Raw genomic sequence first — 18,607 nt, 5'->3', positions numbered from 1 at the left:
AGTCTTATTTGTTGATAAAATTTTATTTAAAATTAAAAAATAATAGAATATGAACTGGCAAAATTGATTTTTATGTCGATAAATTTATAAATAGTAAATATATAAGCTTGAATACATTTTATTTCAAAAAACTTTGTTTAAATAAACGAAAATGCAAAAGTGTGAAAAGTATCGAATTTATTTTGTCGGGTATGCATATATGATGGTTCTTTTTGTTATCGGAAAAAATCGATATTACCGACTGCTAAAATCCGTTCTCTGTCAAACAATCATATGGCATCCCCACTCTGAGGCTTATTATATGTATTCATGAAAATTAATCAAAATAATAGTCACAAATGTTTGAGGAATTAATTTAGATTTTAGCACAATCTATTTCGCTATATTAATTGCTTAGCCATTTGCTAAAATGAATTATAATCGTATAAAAGCTTTAGAATTAGAAATTTAAAATCTAATAAGCCCCAGAGTGGGGATGCCATATGATTGTTTGACAGAGAACGGATTTTAGCAGTCGGTAATATCGATTTTTTCCGATAACAAAAAGAACCATCATATATGCATACCCAACAAAATAAATTCGATACTTTTCACACTTTTGCGATTTCGTTTATTTAAACAAAGTTTTTTGAAATAAAATGTATTCAAGCCCTTATATTTACTATTTATAAATATATCGACAAAAAAAATCAATTTTGCCATTTCATATTCTATTATTTTTTAATTTTAAATAAAATTTTATCAACAAATAAGACTTTGTAATTAAAAATCATTCGAAAATATTTATTCACCCGCCTTATGGCAACCATTTTTTAAACTAATCTATATATCATTGATGACAAATAAATATTGTAACCACACAATTTTAATTCTATAATTTTATACGGTTTAATAAATATTTATTCTTATTTTCAGCAGAAAGACAAAATATTTTTTTAACTCAATCTTTACTCCACTGGAAAATTTTAGGACTTGTGCGGTCCGCCCATGGGTTCAGACGCCATAATGATAATAGCTATCGACGCTCGATTCTGATTGGTCAACTTAAAGTATTAATAACTCAGCACAAAGCGTCGTAGACCCAAAATTTAAAAACATGTAGTATTCAAAGTTTCACGTAGAATCTCGTAGTATACCTACCATGAAGGACTTACGAGACATGCTGCGTATATATAGCTATATACAGAGATTTATGGTTTTAGAAAATTTATACAATAATATATAATTATATACTGTCACATGTATGAGAAATGGTCAGTATGATGACTTTTTGCATTGTCAATCGGTTACTTCGGTGACACTTGGTTATTTTGGTGACGGTCGTCAAAGTACCAACGTTTGAATTGAGGTCTTTGATGACGGTCGTCAAAACGACCGATTAAAGCGACTTTGCGGTTTATTCCGGCTCCGTTGTTTCCACAGCGATTCAAAACTGTCGTATTTTAAAAGAATACATTCTGCACTATTCACATGAAAGTACCCGGGAAAAACGGTTTGTATACAACCATATACAATCATATACAACCATATATGATTGTATACAAACTCATACAGTTGTATATCGCCATTTTCTGTATACAAATTTATAAAGTTGTATACAGTTGTATACAACCATATATGGAATTTATAGATCAAATTCAAGAATGGTTGTATATAAACATAGATAGTTGTATACAAGTTTATATGCCGTGACTTTCAAAAATTTATAAATATCATAAAAAAAAAAAAATTTATAATTATTTAAACAATTTAATTTTTTTGTCTATATATTTGATGATTTATTTGACCGAAAAAATTACACCATAAATACTTGACTTTACCGGGACTTGAACACGGTATCTTCTAGTTGAAACTCCAGAGCCTTACTTACCTAACCACGACAGCTACAATCGAAAATTATGAAAATTTGTTCTACTTAAATATTCATTATAATCATAGCAATCCAAGGATCAACTAACACTCGGCCGATATATGGATTTCATTTGTTTCGTATACCCCGGAATGTATATTGTCATAATTTATGAAAAAAATTTTTTATCCCTGAAATTTTCGTTTCGTAAAAAAAATAAGTAGCTGTTATATATTATTAAACAAACACCCTTCCAATATTGAATACATAATAGCGGTTCTTAATATATTTTTATATACATGGAAAGAATGAGAAAAAATCAGTCTTAGTGACCCGAATAAAAATTAATGAATGGCAAGTCATAGGTTGGTCAGTCTTCAATGTGCTACTGAGTTGTAAAATTGTATATAATTTTAAAAATGTCCATATAGGTTTGTATATATAACCATATATAATTGTATACAAGATAAATAAAGTAAGCTACCAAGTTGTATAGTTGTATATGATTTTATAAATTCATATATATATAAACATATATAAATATATATATACAGTTGTATATGTCCATATATATGTTTGTATATAACCATATATGATTGTATACAAGATTAATAAACTAAGCTACCAAGTTGTATGGTTGTATATGATTGTATATAGTTGTACATAGTTGTATATGATTGTATATAGTTGTATATAGTTGTATATGGTTGTATATAGCTGTATATGGTTGTATATGGTTGTATATAGCTGTATATAGCTGTATATGGTTGTATATAGTTGTATATGGTTGTATATAATTGTATATGGTTGTAAGTAGTTAGGTAAGGAGAGTTCTGGCTCACCCCCCTGCTGTGCGCTATTGTTCTTCACAGTGGGGGGTCTATTGTTGTTCACAGCGGGATCAATGGGGGGTCTATTATATATCACAGCGGGATCAATGGGGGGTTTATTATATATCACAGCGGGATCGATGGGGGGTCTATTATATATCACAGCAGGATCAATGGGGGGTCTATTATATATCACATTAGGTGGTTGTAGCTTAGGTGTAGCTGTAGAAAAAGCAATCTGTTTTACCATATCAATTATTTATTACCAACTTTGATAATGTAGGGGTTTTCGAATTCGTATGAGAAATATACATATCTATATTATCGACATTTCGATAATATAGAATTTTTTTATTTTTTTAGTGGGGGCAATGGTGAAAGGGAGTGGGGATAGACAGTATATAAGGCCGTGCAGAATTGTTCATATTCCTCTTGCAATCCATAACCTTTTTGTTGAAAATACACCATAACCAGTTAGAACAAGTTTCGACAAGTTTAAACAAGTTTTAAAATGTTTGAAATGCGTGTAGCAAGTGTTGGTCCATTAAGAGCTTATAAAATGAGTATACGTACAAGGGTAAGCAAATAATTCTTATTAATTCATTAATTTACTTATTAGATTTAATTATTTATTTGATTATTTAAAAGATGAATAAAAACCTGACACGTATACAAAATGAATTGAGACGAACAAGAAAAGTTATTAATTCATCAAAAACGACTAAAAATCGAGAGGTTAATGAACTTCAACTTACAATAGAAAGTGTAAGAATAATATAATATAATATCTTTAATTTTATATAAAATAAAATAAAAAAATATACTTTTCAATAATCTCATTTTTAGATTCAAAAGTTAACTCAAACTCTTCTTGACGCATCGGATGATTTATCGAAATTGGAGGCTGCTGAAAATGGTATGTCGTTTAACTTCATAATATTTCTAGTTTACTCAATTAAATTACATTATATAAATTAATTGACTTATGTTTTAGTAATCCTCAAAGAAAAAAATACATATGAGTTCAAATTTGAACAAAAAAATGAAGAAGAAAGGGTAAAAGAAGAGGATTTTATTGATGATCAATATAATGATGATGAAGAACTTACAATTCCAAAGGCAAACTCATCAAAATCTGTGGAATTTGATTTGAATTTTGATTAGAAACAAAAAAAATTTGTATTCATGGTGAATTGACCACAGCAACTTATGATTACAACTTCACTGCTGTTATCTTTCCACCATCAATACAAATTACATTTTATATTTATTTAAAGTTAGTTAGTAGTCATTTAACAGTGAAACACGATGAGCGTTGATGTGTTCGGTCATCAATTAACAAAAAGTAAGGTTAGAAATGGTTCTGTTGGACCTCGTGGACCACCAGGTGAAGGATTTATGACAACGGAAGATGGAGAGTTTAACCTTCAAAATAAAAGACTATGTAATATAGGTTATCCTAAAGAAATGAATGATGCTGCTTCCATTACAATCGTTCATGACATAATTAAAGAAGAAAAAAGAACAATTAATCATGCAATTACAGCATTACAAGAAAGCAATGAGAATCATCAGATAATAATCAATACATTACACTCTAATGCTCTTGAACATGAAAAAAATCACATGATTAATATTCAAAAAGTTGAAGATCTTACTATGCGAAATGTAGAACTCATTCAAAATTTAGATTCACGTTTAGTAAAGTTGGAAAAAACTTGTTTAAATATATTAGATACAATAAAAAAATTAAAAGTTGTTTAAATTGAATAAAGGGGGCATGCAAATCAGTGGAAAAGAGAGGGGATAATCAGAAAATCTGTATGCTTTTAACTATTTTTCTTCAGTTCTTTTTGATTGCTGTTGTTGAAAGTGTATAAGAAAAAAAAAAAAAAATGTCAGTATTCGTTGATTTTCAAGGTTTTGAAAAACCAACAGGTTTATTTGTAATTAAAGAATTAGCAATTCAACCAATTAATCCTACTGGAATAGTGAGTGTAATAGTTTTCAAATCACCATGTTCAAAAAATCAATTACTTGAAGATTATCAACGGACAATTACACAATCTGAAGAAAATTATCATGGAATACCATGGGAGAGTGGTGATGAGATTTTTAATGAAGCAAACAACATTTTAATAGCAAAATTAAGTGAAAAAATTGAATACATTTTTGTGAAAGGACTAGATAGAAAAAATTGGTTATTATCAATACTTCAAGATAAACCAGTAACAATAATTAACTTAGATGACTTAGGTTGTCCTGATTTACATATTCTGCAATCACAAGCAGTTATTAAACATTCATTGGGACATCCACTGTGTAAAAACTATATATGTGCATATGAAAACGTGCAACGTTATAAAAATTGGTTTATCAAAGATTTTTCTCTTCGTCCAAATGTTCGTAAATCTATAATATTATTTTGTGCTGTTGATAATATATTTAACTTATCAACGAAAGATATTGGTAAATTGCCTGTAATGGCATTAATTAAATTTGCATCATCAGAAATTGATGGAGTTTGGGATAAATTATCAGAAAAGCAAAAAAAAAATCAAATAGTTGCAGGGTGGAAAAGGTGTAAGGAACATCCAATGGAAGAATTTGGAGATATAACTGGAATTTTTTTTTATACCTATGTAAAAGATTGTGATAAATGTAAAAATAATAATAAGAATAAATAAACATTTTAATTCTAAAATCTCCATTGTCTTATTATTTTTATTTTTAATTGAAAAGTAAAATATAAACTTGATATATTCTAAATCTAATGAAATAAAATATTTGCAAGTTTGTATGGAAAACAGGTTCAGACATGTCACAACCTGATGAAACCTGTTGAACAATTTCAACAGTTAACGTGATAATCAATATTCTTTTATTAAATATTTCTTCAAACTCTGGAAGACAGATGTTAATATTATAATCTCTTAATCTCTTTTTCACAAAATTTTTTGGCAAAATTTTTTTTTAAATCCTAAAGACATATGTTAATCTTGTAATCTCTTTTCTTAGAATATTATAAAGTTGTTATCCCTTCCATCATTAATTCCTTAAAATGAAAACCTGTTTAACTTTCCCTTCTCTTAAAGTTTTGACGAATAGAAAGGCTTTATAGAAAAAAGAGGGGGCTAAATTTTTAGGAAAGGGAAGTTGTTAGATGTGGTGGGAGAAACATTTTCAGTATATATAGAGGTGCAAAAGACTTTTCTAGCATAGTCAAAACTTGAACGTTTACAACACTTGATTTTGAGGTTAGAATAAAATGTAAGTATTGAAAATTTGGATTTGAATATTATTTTTATTTGCTTTTATTAATAATTTGCTTATTTTAATATTTTTTTATAAAGATAAAATGGGTTTGGAAAATTTGAAAAAATTGGAAAAAGCAAAAGAATATCTATCAATTAAGAAACTACAAAATGGAAAAGTTTACAAAGTGACGAAAGTGCGTCAAGTGGATACGAAATATGGATTAGGAGTGACAGTTGAATTAAATAAAGTTGTTCAAGTTTTTCTTCCATCGAGATTTGTTGAACATTTTAAAGCTGAGAAAAAAGACTATGAAGAATTTTCAGAAGCAGTTGAGAAAGGAATTCTGAGGATGTCTGTTTCAGGAGATGATAATAAATGTGTAAAATTTGATGAAAGTTTTAAAAAAAGGAATAATAAGAGAGTTGTTGAAGATTATGATGAAGAAGAAGAAATTATAGATCATCCTGATTTTTATGAATAAAAAAATATGTTTTTAATTTTTGTTGTATTTTTTCTTTTATTTATTCTTCCAATTACATTTTTAATTATTAATCATATTAATTTTCTAATAATACCACTAATCGGTTTATATTCTAATATACGATCATGAATTATTAAACAATACGCTGATGTATCCGCAGGAAAGTTTTCTTTTGATTCAAATTCTAAACGCACATCAACTGGTCCGCTTTTTAACATTTCGTTTTGTCTGCTACAATCAATCACAATAAAAGGTAATTTTGATTTGAATATTTCTTTTGAAATTGAAAATTGTTGTTGATTTCCATAGTATGATTCACTGAAATTTGCATACATTTCATATAATAATGCAAACTGATTTTTATTTATATCAAGATTCAAATTTCCATAAGGATAAATTTGAGAATTCAAATGTAATTTAACATCACTAATATTACAATGATCGAAGTTGTTAGCATTTTTATTCCATTGATTTTTTCTATTTGTTTGAAAAACAAGGATAACATATCGAGGTTTTTCTAATTGGGATGCAGTTTTTATAGTCCAAATATGTTTATTAGTTCTTGGTAAAAGTGGATATTCATATAATTCCCATGATCGAAATCCTATAGAGATTAATGGATCTTTTTGAATATATTTCATCATTTCAATTTTTTGTTTATTTGATAACATAACATATGGTATGAGCCACTCTATTTTCATAATATTGATGTCAATTTGTTCTTCAGCAACAACTGTATCATCGTTTGGAATTATTGAATTGATATCATTACGTGAACGTATCAGAATAATTTCATGTTTTGCATTTACAATAATTTTTTTATAATCTTCAGCGAATCCTAGAAGCATTTTCAATGGTATACATACATCAAAATATCCATCATCGTTCGTCAACTGTACATTTTCATCGATACTCATCCACCCAGCATTTTCCAAGTTAGTTGATGCATTAATTGAAAGATAATTTTTGATTGTACTTGTAACACCAACATTTTTTGATTTATCAACTTCTATACCATTGATTTCATATCGAATTTCATCAAACATATGACACATTGCATTGTGTACTAATTTAACTTTTGTTGGAGCTGTTTGAGTATTTTTTTTACTTAGTTTACCACTTATATGTAAAAAACTTTTTGATGGAAGAATAAATAAATCTTGATTTTGAATAGTGATTCTTATTTCATCACTATTATTAAAACTTGAAGATCCATAAGGTTGATGAGCGTGAATTTCATAATGTGAAATACTTTCATCAAACTGAACCGATGAATTGATTGCTAATACACTTTCATCAACCATTTTTTTTTTTTTTTTTTTTCACTTATATGAACAGTTAAAACAAGAAATGTTTACCCAATCAAATTTCCACTTCCAATTCCAAAATTTTTTACTTTTAATCCAAGACTTTTTAGGAATTTGATATTCTGAGGTGTTAACTCCTTCACCGTTCGATGATGAGTGACTGGCGGAGTCCATTCTGACGTTTTATATGCAAATCCTCTTTTAATTTTATTATCATTATTAAATACTAACACCATTATCCAGACTTTATATGGAGTCTTACTGTAATTGTTTCACCACGAAAGTTGACAAGATTACCGTCTTGATCTACAATTTTTATTTGAAGATAATCAATTGTTTTCACTGTTACCGGTAAATATATTGGATTAGTTGGCACTTCAATAATTTTATAGCCTGGTGGTGTTGTAGGAAAAAAGGTGTGAATTGTATGAACTTTTTTATTATTACTGTATGCACCTGTTGTAATATTACACTCAATTCGTAATGCGTTAATTCGATTGATATTAACAGGCAGATCTGACTCATAAAGATGATTTGCTTCCAATACACGTGGTGTAAAACCGAGTATACTAGCGATAGAATCGGGATATCTAAAATCTATATACTTTGAACTTTTGATATAACTACGTAATGTATTTTGTCCAGCCCACAATTCGATTGAGTGGTTTTGAAGAACACTCGCAATATCTTCAAGTTCATAACTTCCAGTTGGAATTGTTATGATTTCATTATCTCCCAAATAAACTTTGTTTATATCTTCATCAATATTTGGAATTGAATTGAATGTTAAAAATGATGCAAGACTTAGATAATAGTTTTTTTCTCTTTTAAGTTCAATTGCTGGAAAATATTGTGTCTCTAATATTGATGAATTCCCAGATAGAGTTAACGTAAATGTATTGTACATGACGAAAGTTAATTGTATACTAAAAAATTGAATAAATTAGTTTTTATATCATCTCCAATAAAAATTGAAGACATAAATGACCACAGTTGTAAGTATTCCAATCTTGAAAACGTTGATGATTAAATTTGATGCTACCAACATTTAAATATCTGACAAGATCTGAAGGAGGTTGTAGATTTCCAAAACTATCAAAATAAATTGCAGTATCCATGTTCATTTTTTTATATGCAACCCAGTGTGTACCATTATTCTCTTTATTATCTAGATTGACAATTCCACATTCAACACGCCATGGTCCTTTTTTAGGCATTTCATTACGCATGAATACTCCACGAAAGTTAGGTATTTTTAATTGGACTGCACATTCCATTATATCATTATCAGATAAAGCATGATGTGGTAGCATCTTTAAAAGTTTTTTGGATTTAAATGTAAACCCATTCCTCTTTTATAGGGTGTCATATATAATCCTTTCCCAATTGCTATTGACTCAAGCATTTTATTATGACGAATACTTTCAGCTAACTGTTTGTTTGATGCGTTTGCACTATTAACAGCTTTAACAATCCCAGATGCTCCACCAACTAAACCACCTAATGCTGAAACAGCTGACAATATAGGTATCAGAAGCGGTAAAGCACCACCTACTTTTTCAACAGTTGAAGTTAGTGGTAAAATTCTTGGGATTATAACTTTCGATTTTCCACCATTACTTTTCACTGCTGCTCTAGCTCCTTTTAAAGCATATTTAATTGATGTTAATGATCCATCTGAAGATTTCATAGCTTTCTTTGCTGCTTGAACAATTTTATTGAATGGAACTTTCTTAATTTTTTTACTTCTTGTTTTTCTTTTTGAACACTTTTTTCTTCTAACACAAGATCCTTTTTTAGTTGATGGTTTTCTCTTTTTCAGTGAAACACCCATTCCAAATTTTGATTTAACACGCATTGCTTTTGATACGAAAGCAGCTGCAGCTCTCTCTCCTAACGAAGAGTCTTTCGCAAAAATTCTTTTCGTCGCTTCTGTTGCTAATATATCATCAGCTTTATTCCTCAAATTTATGTTGTTTCGATTTAGAGTGTAAGCAATATCGTGTCTTTTGCAAGCAACATCTAGCGGATTGATTCCAGGATCACCTCTAGCTAATCGTTTTTCCAATTTCGTACCAGGTCCACAGTATGAATATCCGGGGAGATGTAATTCGAATGGAAGTTTATTTATCAATTTATTTAAAATACCACCCCCAGATTTTTTCTTTTTCTTTTGAGATGAATGTTCTATCATCATCAAATTGAAACTGATGAAAATAGTATAAAACAGATGAATATATAACTTTTAGTCAGTTCAAAATACAATGGAGTTTAAGACACAACAAAAGAAATTACCAGTCAAAAATTTTGATATATTAACAACGAAAAAAGGTGAAGGAATAACAAAACGTCATGGAGATTTGCTACCAAATACAATTAGAGGAGTTTTTGTTGGTCCCTCGAATTGTGGAAAAACTAATGCTCTTTTGAGTCTTATCACCGATCCAAATGGATTACGATTTTCAAATATTTATGTATATTCAAAATCGTTGAATCAACCAAAATATCAGTTTTTAGAAGAATTAATAAAGCCTATAAAGGGTATGAATTATTTACCATTCTCTGATAATGAACAAGTTGTTTCTGTAGATGATGCAAAACCGAATTCTATCTTCATATTTGATGATGTAGCAACTGAAAAGCAAGATAACATCAAAGCATATTTTTGTATGGGTAGACATAAAAAAGTTGACAGCTTTTATTTATGTCAATCATATGCTCGTATACCAAAACATCTCATTCGTGACAACATCAACTTTTTAGTTTTGTTTAAACAAGATGAGACGAATCTTAAGCATGTTTATAATGATAATGTTAACACCGATATGACTTATGAAAGCTTTAGAAAAATGTGTTTAGATTGTTGGAATGATAATTATGGTTTTCTCACTATTGATAAAGATCGTGAATTACACAATGGACGTTATCGAAAAAATTTTGATTGTTTTATTTTGAAAAAAAATTAATTAAATTATCTTCAGTTAATTGTTGAATCTCATGTGAACAACATGTCATTAAGTAAAAGAAAAATTATGGCTGAGGTGAATTCACTCAGCGAAATAGAAAAAGTGCAAGATGTAATTAGAAAAAAACATAAACTATTGAAATTAGAAAAAGACAATATAGATGAGATGACAAATGAACATTTTAAACCTGTGTTAGAACCTCTCAATCAAATATCTAAACAGATGTTATCAGCAAAACCAACGCGTTCACCACAATCAATCGAAATAACATCAAAACCATCATCATTAAAGCCTTTAAAAAAAACAAAAAGTACTGTTAAAAAAAAGATGCAATTGAATCCTTCAGATAAGTTAAATGAAACAAATGATCTAATATCGGAAGATTTAGATTCAATGAGTGATGATGATGTCTTTAATCGATTATCATTATCAGACAGCTCTGTTGTGAACCAATCTATTGAAGATGATAATGAAAATAAAACGATTAGCAATTCAACTTTAGATTTTAACTTTAATGATCCTACTATTAATGAATATTTTAATTCAATAAATACATCTGATTGGGATCGAAGTTATGGAGTAAGAAAATTAAAATCAGGTTACTCAATTGGGAATAGTAGAATATTTGTAAAAGAAAACAATTTAATTATAAAAGATCATGAATATCCTATTACATTAGGTATTTTAGAATTGTTATTCAAAAAACAACCTGATGAAACTAAAATTTATAGTCCAGATATTGAAAACTATAAAAAAATAGTTCTGGCAACGAACGCACATCGAAAATTGTATGAACCAAGAAGTGCTATCAGAAATCTCAATTCAACGAAATATATAAGATGGATAAAATTATTTGGAGACTCATTGAGATCAGGAAGAGGTCTTTTACCGAGGTATATGCAAACACCAAAACAAAATGTAAAATTTAATTATGTACATTGGGATGATGTGAATGAACTTGTTGAAAGACTACAATTATTGGTTGCATCAAGATCAGCTGGTAATCCAAGTCATGATAATGAAATTTTATCAATTATTGAAGAACTACGAGAGGCTCAAGTCATTCATTAAAAATATTATATGATTAGTGCATTGAAGACTGTTTTCAAGTAAAGAATGGGTGAATTCAAATGGGATATAGTTAAAGAGTTACATGCTCCAGCTCGAAGAAATTTTGAACGTCGTCATGTTGATATTAGAAACTTTGATGAAACTTGGCAAGCAGATTTAGTTGAAATGATACCATATTCGAAAGAAAATCAAGGATATAAATATCTATTGACAGTCATTGATATATTTTCAAAATTTGCGTGGGCTGTTCCGATAAAAAATAAAACTGGAAAAGATGTTTCCAGTGCAATGGAATCAATATTAAAAGGTGGACGAGTTCCTAAAAAACTACATGTTGATAATGGATTAGAATTTTATAATTCTACTTTCAAAACATTATTGAAGAAATATAAAATTCAAATGTATTCAACATATACTCATTTAAAAGCATCGATTTGTGAAAGATTTAATCGAACACTTAAAAGAAAAATGTGGATGAAATTTAGTTTTCAAGGAAATTATACATGGATAAAAATTTTATCTGAACTAATTTCTGAATATAATAATACAAAGCATAGAACAATAAAAATGAAACCTCAAGATGTTAATTTAAAAAATGCCGAGAAATTAAAAAAAAATATTTATTCATCACTATCAAAAAACATATCAACATCACATAATTTACAAAAATTTAATATTAATGATAACGTTCGAATCAGCAAATATAAACATATATTTGAAAAAGGTTATATTCCAAATTGGACCAATGAGATTTTCACAATTATAAAAATAAATAAATCGAAACCTCCAACTTATAAACTGAAAGATTATCAAAATAATCCAATAGAAGGTTGTTTCTATAAAGAAGAGTTATTAAAAGTAAAACATTCAGATATATTTTTAATTGAAAAAGTAATAAAAACTCGTGGCAATAAAATGTATGTCAAATGGTTGGGTTTTGATGAATCACATAACCAATGGATTGATAAATAAAGAAAACAAAACAAAAATATGATTTAACTTTTTTTATTATTTTCTAATTCTATTTAAATAAAGTTACAAGTTGATTAGTGGAATATACCCCCATGGTAATGTATCAGTACTTCCTCTTTGTAAGTTACGCTTATTGCTGATTATGAGAGCGTATCAAATTTTGCTTTCGAAATATTTCTATTTCATTCTGAAGACATCTTTTATAATCATCAAATATAATTTTTTTCATTGCTGATCTTTTAACACCTTTTGCTCTAGAATGAGTTTTATCTCTTGCTTCTGATTCTATTCTTACTTTATAACTATACAGCTTACTCCTTAATCCTATAAATTCAGTCATTATATTACCATTATTTTCATCTTTCATTAATCCAACGACTTTCTTATTCGCTAAAGGTATACCATACTGATTATCTACTTTATAATCAGATGTATCAAACTTATGAATATCTTCTTTAATATGATCATAAATATTAGGTATGGTAAATTGATAAATACATGAATCTGTATCACCATAAAGATATTTTGCATTTTCATTAAATTTTTTCTTTATATAATTATAATGGAAATCATAAATATAAATTTTCGAAATATCTAAAATACAAAATCCTAAGTAAATAGGTTTATTGAAATAAATACTACTACGTTTCATTTCTATAATTACTAAATCATCAATTATTTTTGATGAAGCGAAATTTGGTTTTGAAATAAGACTTCGAGCTCCCCATCGTCCCTCATATTTGCTAACCAATTTAATTTCTCTATGATTTCTTACACATTCCATTGTTTTTCCATAGATTGCATTATTCATTAATTTGAAAAATGATTTTTCAAATTCATTCTTAGCTTGTTGACGTAATTCAGTATTCAAATTTATGTATGGTTTCAACCAAGCACTTTGTTCAAATCTTAAAGCTCTATGGATTTTTATTAATTTCATACCTAAAGATAAGTATTGTTTCAAACTTTGATAATGAACAACATATTTTTGTTTTGGATTTAACGTAGCTAATAATTTTTTACATTTACTAGTAGGTAATGGAGGTTTTTCATGAACTGGAGCTAATGGTAAATCTTTATGTTGTTCATGCAGATATGATGGATATTCTAAATCAACTTCAAATATGTAACCTATACTCGATTCATCTGAAATTGAAGTTATCAGTGTTTCATCAAAATCATTATCCCATTTAAAATCATGAGTTGGTAACATTTGTGACATCGCCCCACCGTATAAATTGTTAACATCGAAATACATTAAATAAGACTCTGGTTTGGACGGATCGTATTCTTCCATAAATCTGTTATTGGCTTTCCCATATCTATTTGAGCATTGTGATAATCCGCCACGTATACCTTTTTCAATAAATAAAACCATATCAGGATCAGGTAACAATTCAAGTTCAGATTTCGTCATTTTTAACATGGCATCGAAACTTAATCCCGGAGCTGTATAATAATGTAGAGCATCTAATTTGTATGCTTGAAGACAAGTTTCACGAAAATTTTCAAATATATCAGCAAGTAATATTATATCAGAACGTAAATATAAATCTGAATATTCACCTAATGTCTGAATATTGAATTTTTCCCATACATTGCTTGCATGATTATATAATTCATCAGATATATTCTCATCATTCAATTTTGAATAAAAATTTATTTTTGAAGGAAGTTGCTTATCATTAAATTTATCCCAATTATTTAAATAATCATAAGGGAAAACACCTTTTTTTGTCAACAATTCAAACTCATCATTATTCATACAAAAACTTCTGGAAATTTTTTTCTTACTATTTTCTAAATTTTTTGCTAATGTATCAATTGAACTAGCCATAAATCTGAATGAATCAATAAATCTTAATTTAATCTTCGTATTATCAACATGTTTTGTAAAGGAAATATAATTTTCTTTATTCAAGGGTAGCAACTCAATTTTACCTGGAAACCGCGTGTTTAAGCTTTTGATTATAAAATGAGCATCATATCCTGATAAATTATGGAAAACTATCGGAATAACACAAGAATCTTGATAATTGATATTACAATCTTGATGAGCTGCACCCCTATAAGCACCTGTGATATGATCGTGATCTCTAACTTTAATATTTTCTTCTACAAATCTTTTTTCACAAATATGACAAATTTTAGCAGCAAAAAAAGAACACTCTTCATCATACGTCAACCTTAACGGTTTAATATCTGATAAAATATTGTCAACTTTTTTCGCAGTTTTAAAAAGTTCATCTACAAACCACTCAACACAATCTACATCTCGTTTAAATTTGAATTCAGATAGAGAATCATTATATGAACATTTTATATAAAATCCCAAACTACATGGAATATGCTTTTGATATTCATGAGTTTTCATACTTTTACTTTCATGATCGATCGGTTTTAAAATACATTCAGTGTCTGCATATATTACAAACGGGACTTTGATTTGATTCTTATAATTTTTGAATCTCATTATTTTATTTTTTGATGAAGGTAATCGCATGGCTGCTTCATTTTTCGTTAAACATTCTACTTGATGTTTATTTAACACTATTGATGATTGAAAATAGCATAAACATCGATCACAAATTTTCGTACTCCCATTATGAGCTGAAATTTGGCTGCTAACTAATCGTGAAAGATTCTTTATCCAAGCGAAATGGAACCCTGTTAAATCATGAATAAACTCTACATCTTGCCCATTTTTTCGTTTAATATTCATGGTATTATTATTATGAATATTATTTTCAATCAGTAAAAGATGAATCGTTTCCCCTTCAATATCATTTTTACTTAGATAATATGGAACAATTTTATGAGAATTCTTGAATTTCTTCTTCCTTTCATGATTCCGCACGACACGTTTTCCATTAATATTCGGAAGATCTTCAACATCGTCATCATCATCATCAACTTCTATTCCATATACATTGATTCTTAAATGATTAATTTTTTCAAAAAGTTTGATTGATTTCCAACTCATAGGAAAATCAATACCATCAACAATGAGATCTTTTTCATATCTATAATAGCTATTTACTCTACCATTATTATCATGCAATTTATGGATTGCAGCGAGGACAGACCAGATAAAACATTTATTATCATTATTCTTTATATTTACTACAGCGTGCGTATTCAAAATCCATTTTGGCATAGATATATATGATGAATTACCTCCTTTTAAAGGCACATAATTATTAATATGAATTTCAAGATTCAAAATTTCGTTTAATGTCCATCCCGATCCGCATAGTTCACTTTCTTCAATATCAGTCTGAATTCTAGAGAAACTATCTCTTAATTCACTTAATATATCATTTGATTTTAGAATTTCAATAATTCTATCATTAAAATATTTAACTTCTGATTCTTCTATTGAGTCTGTTTGTCTACTAAAATTACAGGCTAAAATAGTTTGAATTTTTAGACTATTAGATTTTTGTAATATTTCAAGTAGTTTCATATTCAACATTTGCAGAGCATCATCGAAAAATTGTTGCAAATCTTTATGAGTTAAATTAATAATTACGCTAACCCTCATCCTATTTTTGAAGGCACTCTCAACATTAGTCCACTCAATTCTCGCATCACTATTGTTACCTCCATTTAATGTATTATTATTGATAATATTATTATTATTATTATTATTATTATTACTATTATTACTATTATTATTACGGTCTATAGCACCTCCAGAAACTGAGAGTCTTGTTGAAGTTGATGCTGGTCCTTCAAGGCTTGATGGAATAGTGTGATGCAATTGACGTATTTTAAATAAAATAGTTGTTAGATGAACAATCGTTGCATTGAATACAATCAATTGTCTACATTGAAGTGTACTCAAACGTGATTGCAATTCAGAGATAATGTTAGCAATATCTCTATGAATTATTTCGTTAGCAGTTCGATCTGAAGATACTAACAATTGTTGATATATGTTGGAATATTGAGTGCGAATGAACATGTGGGTTTGAAGATCATTCCAATTCATCTAAAAATTGTAATTTTTCATTAGTTTCGAAAGATATTAGATATATAAAAACATTTAAACTCAATACTGAATGTAAAAGCAATGCATAGAGAGTTAAAATCTAAACTTATTGTATTCAAAAACTCTCTGTACTAAGTGTAACTTTGAAAACAATATGTATAAAGAAATATATAAAACAGGCAAAAAACTTTTTGTACTAAGCAAAACAATACATGTAAAGAAATATATGAAATAGACAAAAAATTTTTGTACTAAGTAAAAATTTCAAAACAATACATATATAAAATAGACAAAAAACTTTTGATACTAAGTACATCTTCGAAAACAATACGTATAAAGGAATATATAAAACAGACAAAAAATTTTTTAAGCTAAGTACGAATTTTAAAACAATGAGTATGAGAAAATATATATTTAATAGACAAAAAAACTTTTTTGTACTAAATAAAAATTTCAAACAGTGAGTATGAGGAAATATATATTTAACAGACAAAAACTTTTTGTACTTAATAAAAACTTAAAAGAAATATATTCAATAGACCAAAACTTTTTGTACTAAATAAAAACTCAACACAATACGTTTAAGCAAATATATGAAATAGAATACTTTTTGTACTAAGTACAAATGTTAAAAAATACTTCCAGTATGAATTCCAAAACGATATGTATGAGGATATAAAATAGAAGAAAAAATTTTCTATGAAAAATAAAAATTTTTGGTACTAAGTATGAACTTCAAAACAATATGTTTGAGGAAATATAGAATAGACAAAACTTTTTGTACTAAGTATGAATTCCAAAACAATACTTATGAGGATATATAAAATAGAAGAAAAAATTTTCTATGAAAAATAAAAACTTTTGATACTAAGTATGAACTTCAAACAATATGTTTGAGGAAATATAGAATAGACAAAACTTTTTGTTCTAAGTATGAATTCTAAAACAATACATATGAGGATATATAAAATATAGAAAAAAATTTTATATGAAAATGAAAAACTTTTTGTACTAATATGAACTTCAAAACAATACGTATGAGGAAATATAAAATGGAAAAAAAATTTTTCTATGCAAAGAAAAACTTTTTGTACTAAGTATAAATTCTAAAACAATACGTATAAGAATATATACAATATAGAAAAAAATTTTATATGAGAAGAAAAACTTTTTGTACTAAGTATGAACTTTAAAACAATATGTATAAGAATATAATTAAAATAGACAAAAAAACTTTTTGTACTAAGTACAAATTTCAAAACAAAATGCATCAGGATATATAAAATAGACGAAACAAATTTGTACTAAAAAGAAAATCTTTTTGTACTAAGTATGAAGTTTAAATTAATATATATGAAGATATTAAGAGAATAAATGGATACTTTCTATACTAAAACATAAATTTTTTAGTACTAAATAGAAAAAGTATTAAAAAAACAAAAGTAAGTAAAAACCTTTACTCATCAACATTTATTCATGAGTGAATAAAAATTGAAATAACTAAGTAAAAATTTTACCCGATCCATGATTGTTGTCACACACACACACACACACTTGATTATCAAATTAATTTTCTTGATAGCTTCCTTCTCTTTCACGATGATCTACAACAATAAAAAAAATTAATTAAGAAATTGAAAAATAATATTGACTAACACGTTTATAAACTAATAATAATACATTTGAAACTTACTTAAATTGCAATTGATTTTGCAGCAGGTTAATCGATTCCAATGATTTCACCACGTAAATCTGAAACAAATAAATAATATTAATCAGAATGGAAGAGAATGACATGATTTGGAAAATTTATAAAGTAATAATAATAACGATTGATTAAAAACTTACTTAAATTTAAAATGATTTTTTGAGTAGGTTG

General features: G+C 27.5%; 3 protein-coding genes across 3 annotated transcripts; 1 reads left to right on the top strand and 2 right to left on the bottom strand.

The window, feature by feature from the left end:
* The first annotated feature begins 2,927 nt into the window (after positions 1-2,927).
* On the top strand, positions 2,928-3,843 carry LOC122853843. The gene is made up of 4 exons (XM_044154259.1): positions 2,928-3,256; positions 3,328-3,444; positions 3,526-3,595; positions 3,728-3,843. Exons 1-4 carry the CDS (start codon positions 3,191-3,193, stop codon positions 3,841-3,843), a joined length of 369 nt encoding a protein of 122 aa, XP_044010194.1. The 5' UTR covers positions 2,928-3,190.
* A 2,646-nt stretch (positions 3,844-6,489) lies between these two features.
* Positions 6,490-7,722, bottom strand: LOC122853842. Its single transcript, XM_044154257.1, has one exon. The coding sequence runs from the start codon at positions 7,720-7,722 to the stop codon at positions 6,490-6,492; it is 1,233 nt and encodes a 410-aa protein (XP_044010192.1).
* Positions 7,723-12,864: 5,142 nt separating this feature from the next.
* On the bottom strand, positions 12,865-16,728 carry LOC122853841. Its single transcript, XM_044154256.1, has 4 exons — positions 16,395-16,728; positions 15,528-15,914; positions 13,399-15,152; positions 12,865-13,281 (listed from the first exon to the last, which is right to left on the bottom strand). Exons 1-4 carry the CDS (start codon positions 16,726-16,728, stop codon positions 12,865-12,867), a joined length of 2,892 nt encoding a protein of 963 aa, XP_044010191.1.
* Between the last annotated feature and the right edge of the window lie 1,879 nt (positions 16,729-18,607).

This window comes from Aphidius gifuensis, linkage group LG4, assembly GCF_014905175.1.
Source record: "Aphidius gifuensis isolate YNYX2018 linkage group LG4, ASM1490517v1, whole genome shotgun sequence".
Taxonomy (NCBI): domain Eukaryota; kingdom Metazoa; phylum Arthropoda; class Insecta; order Hymenoptera; family Braconidae; genus Aphidius; species Aphidius gifuensis.
Note: the sequence above shows the minus strand (reverse complement) of the source record. Positions and strands in the feature narration are given on the sequence as shown.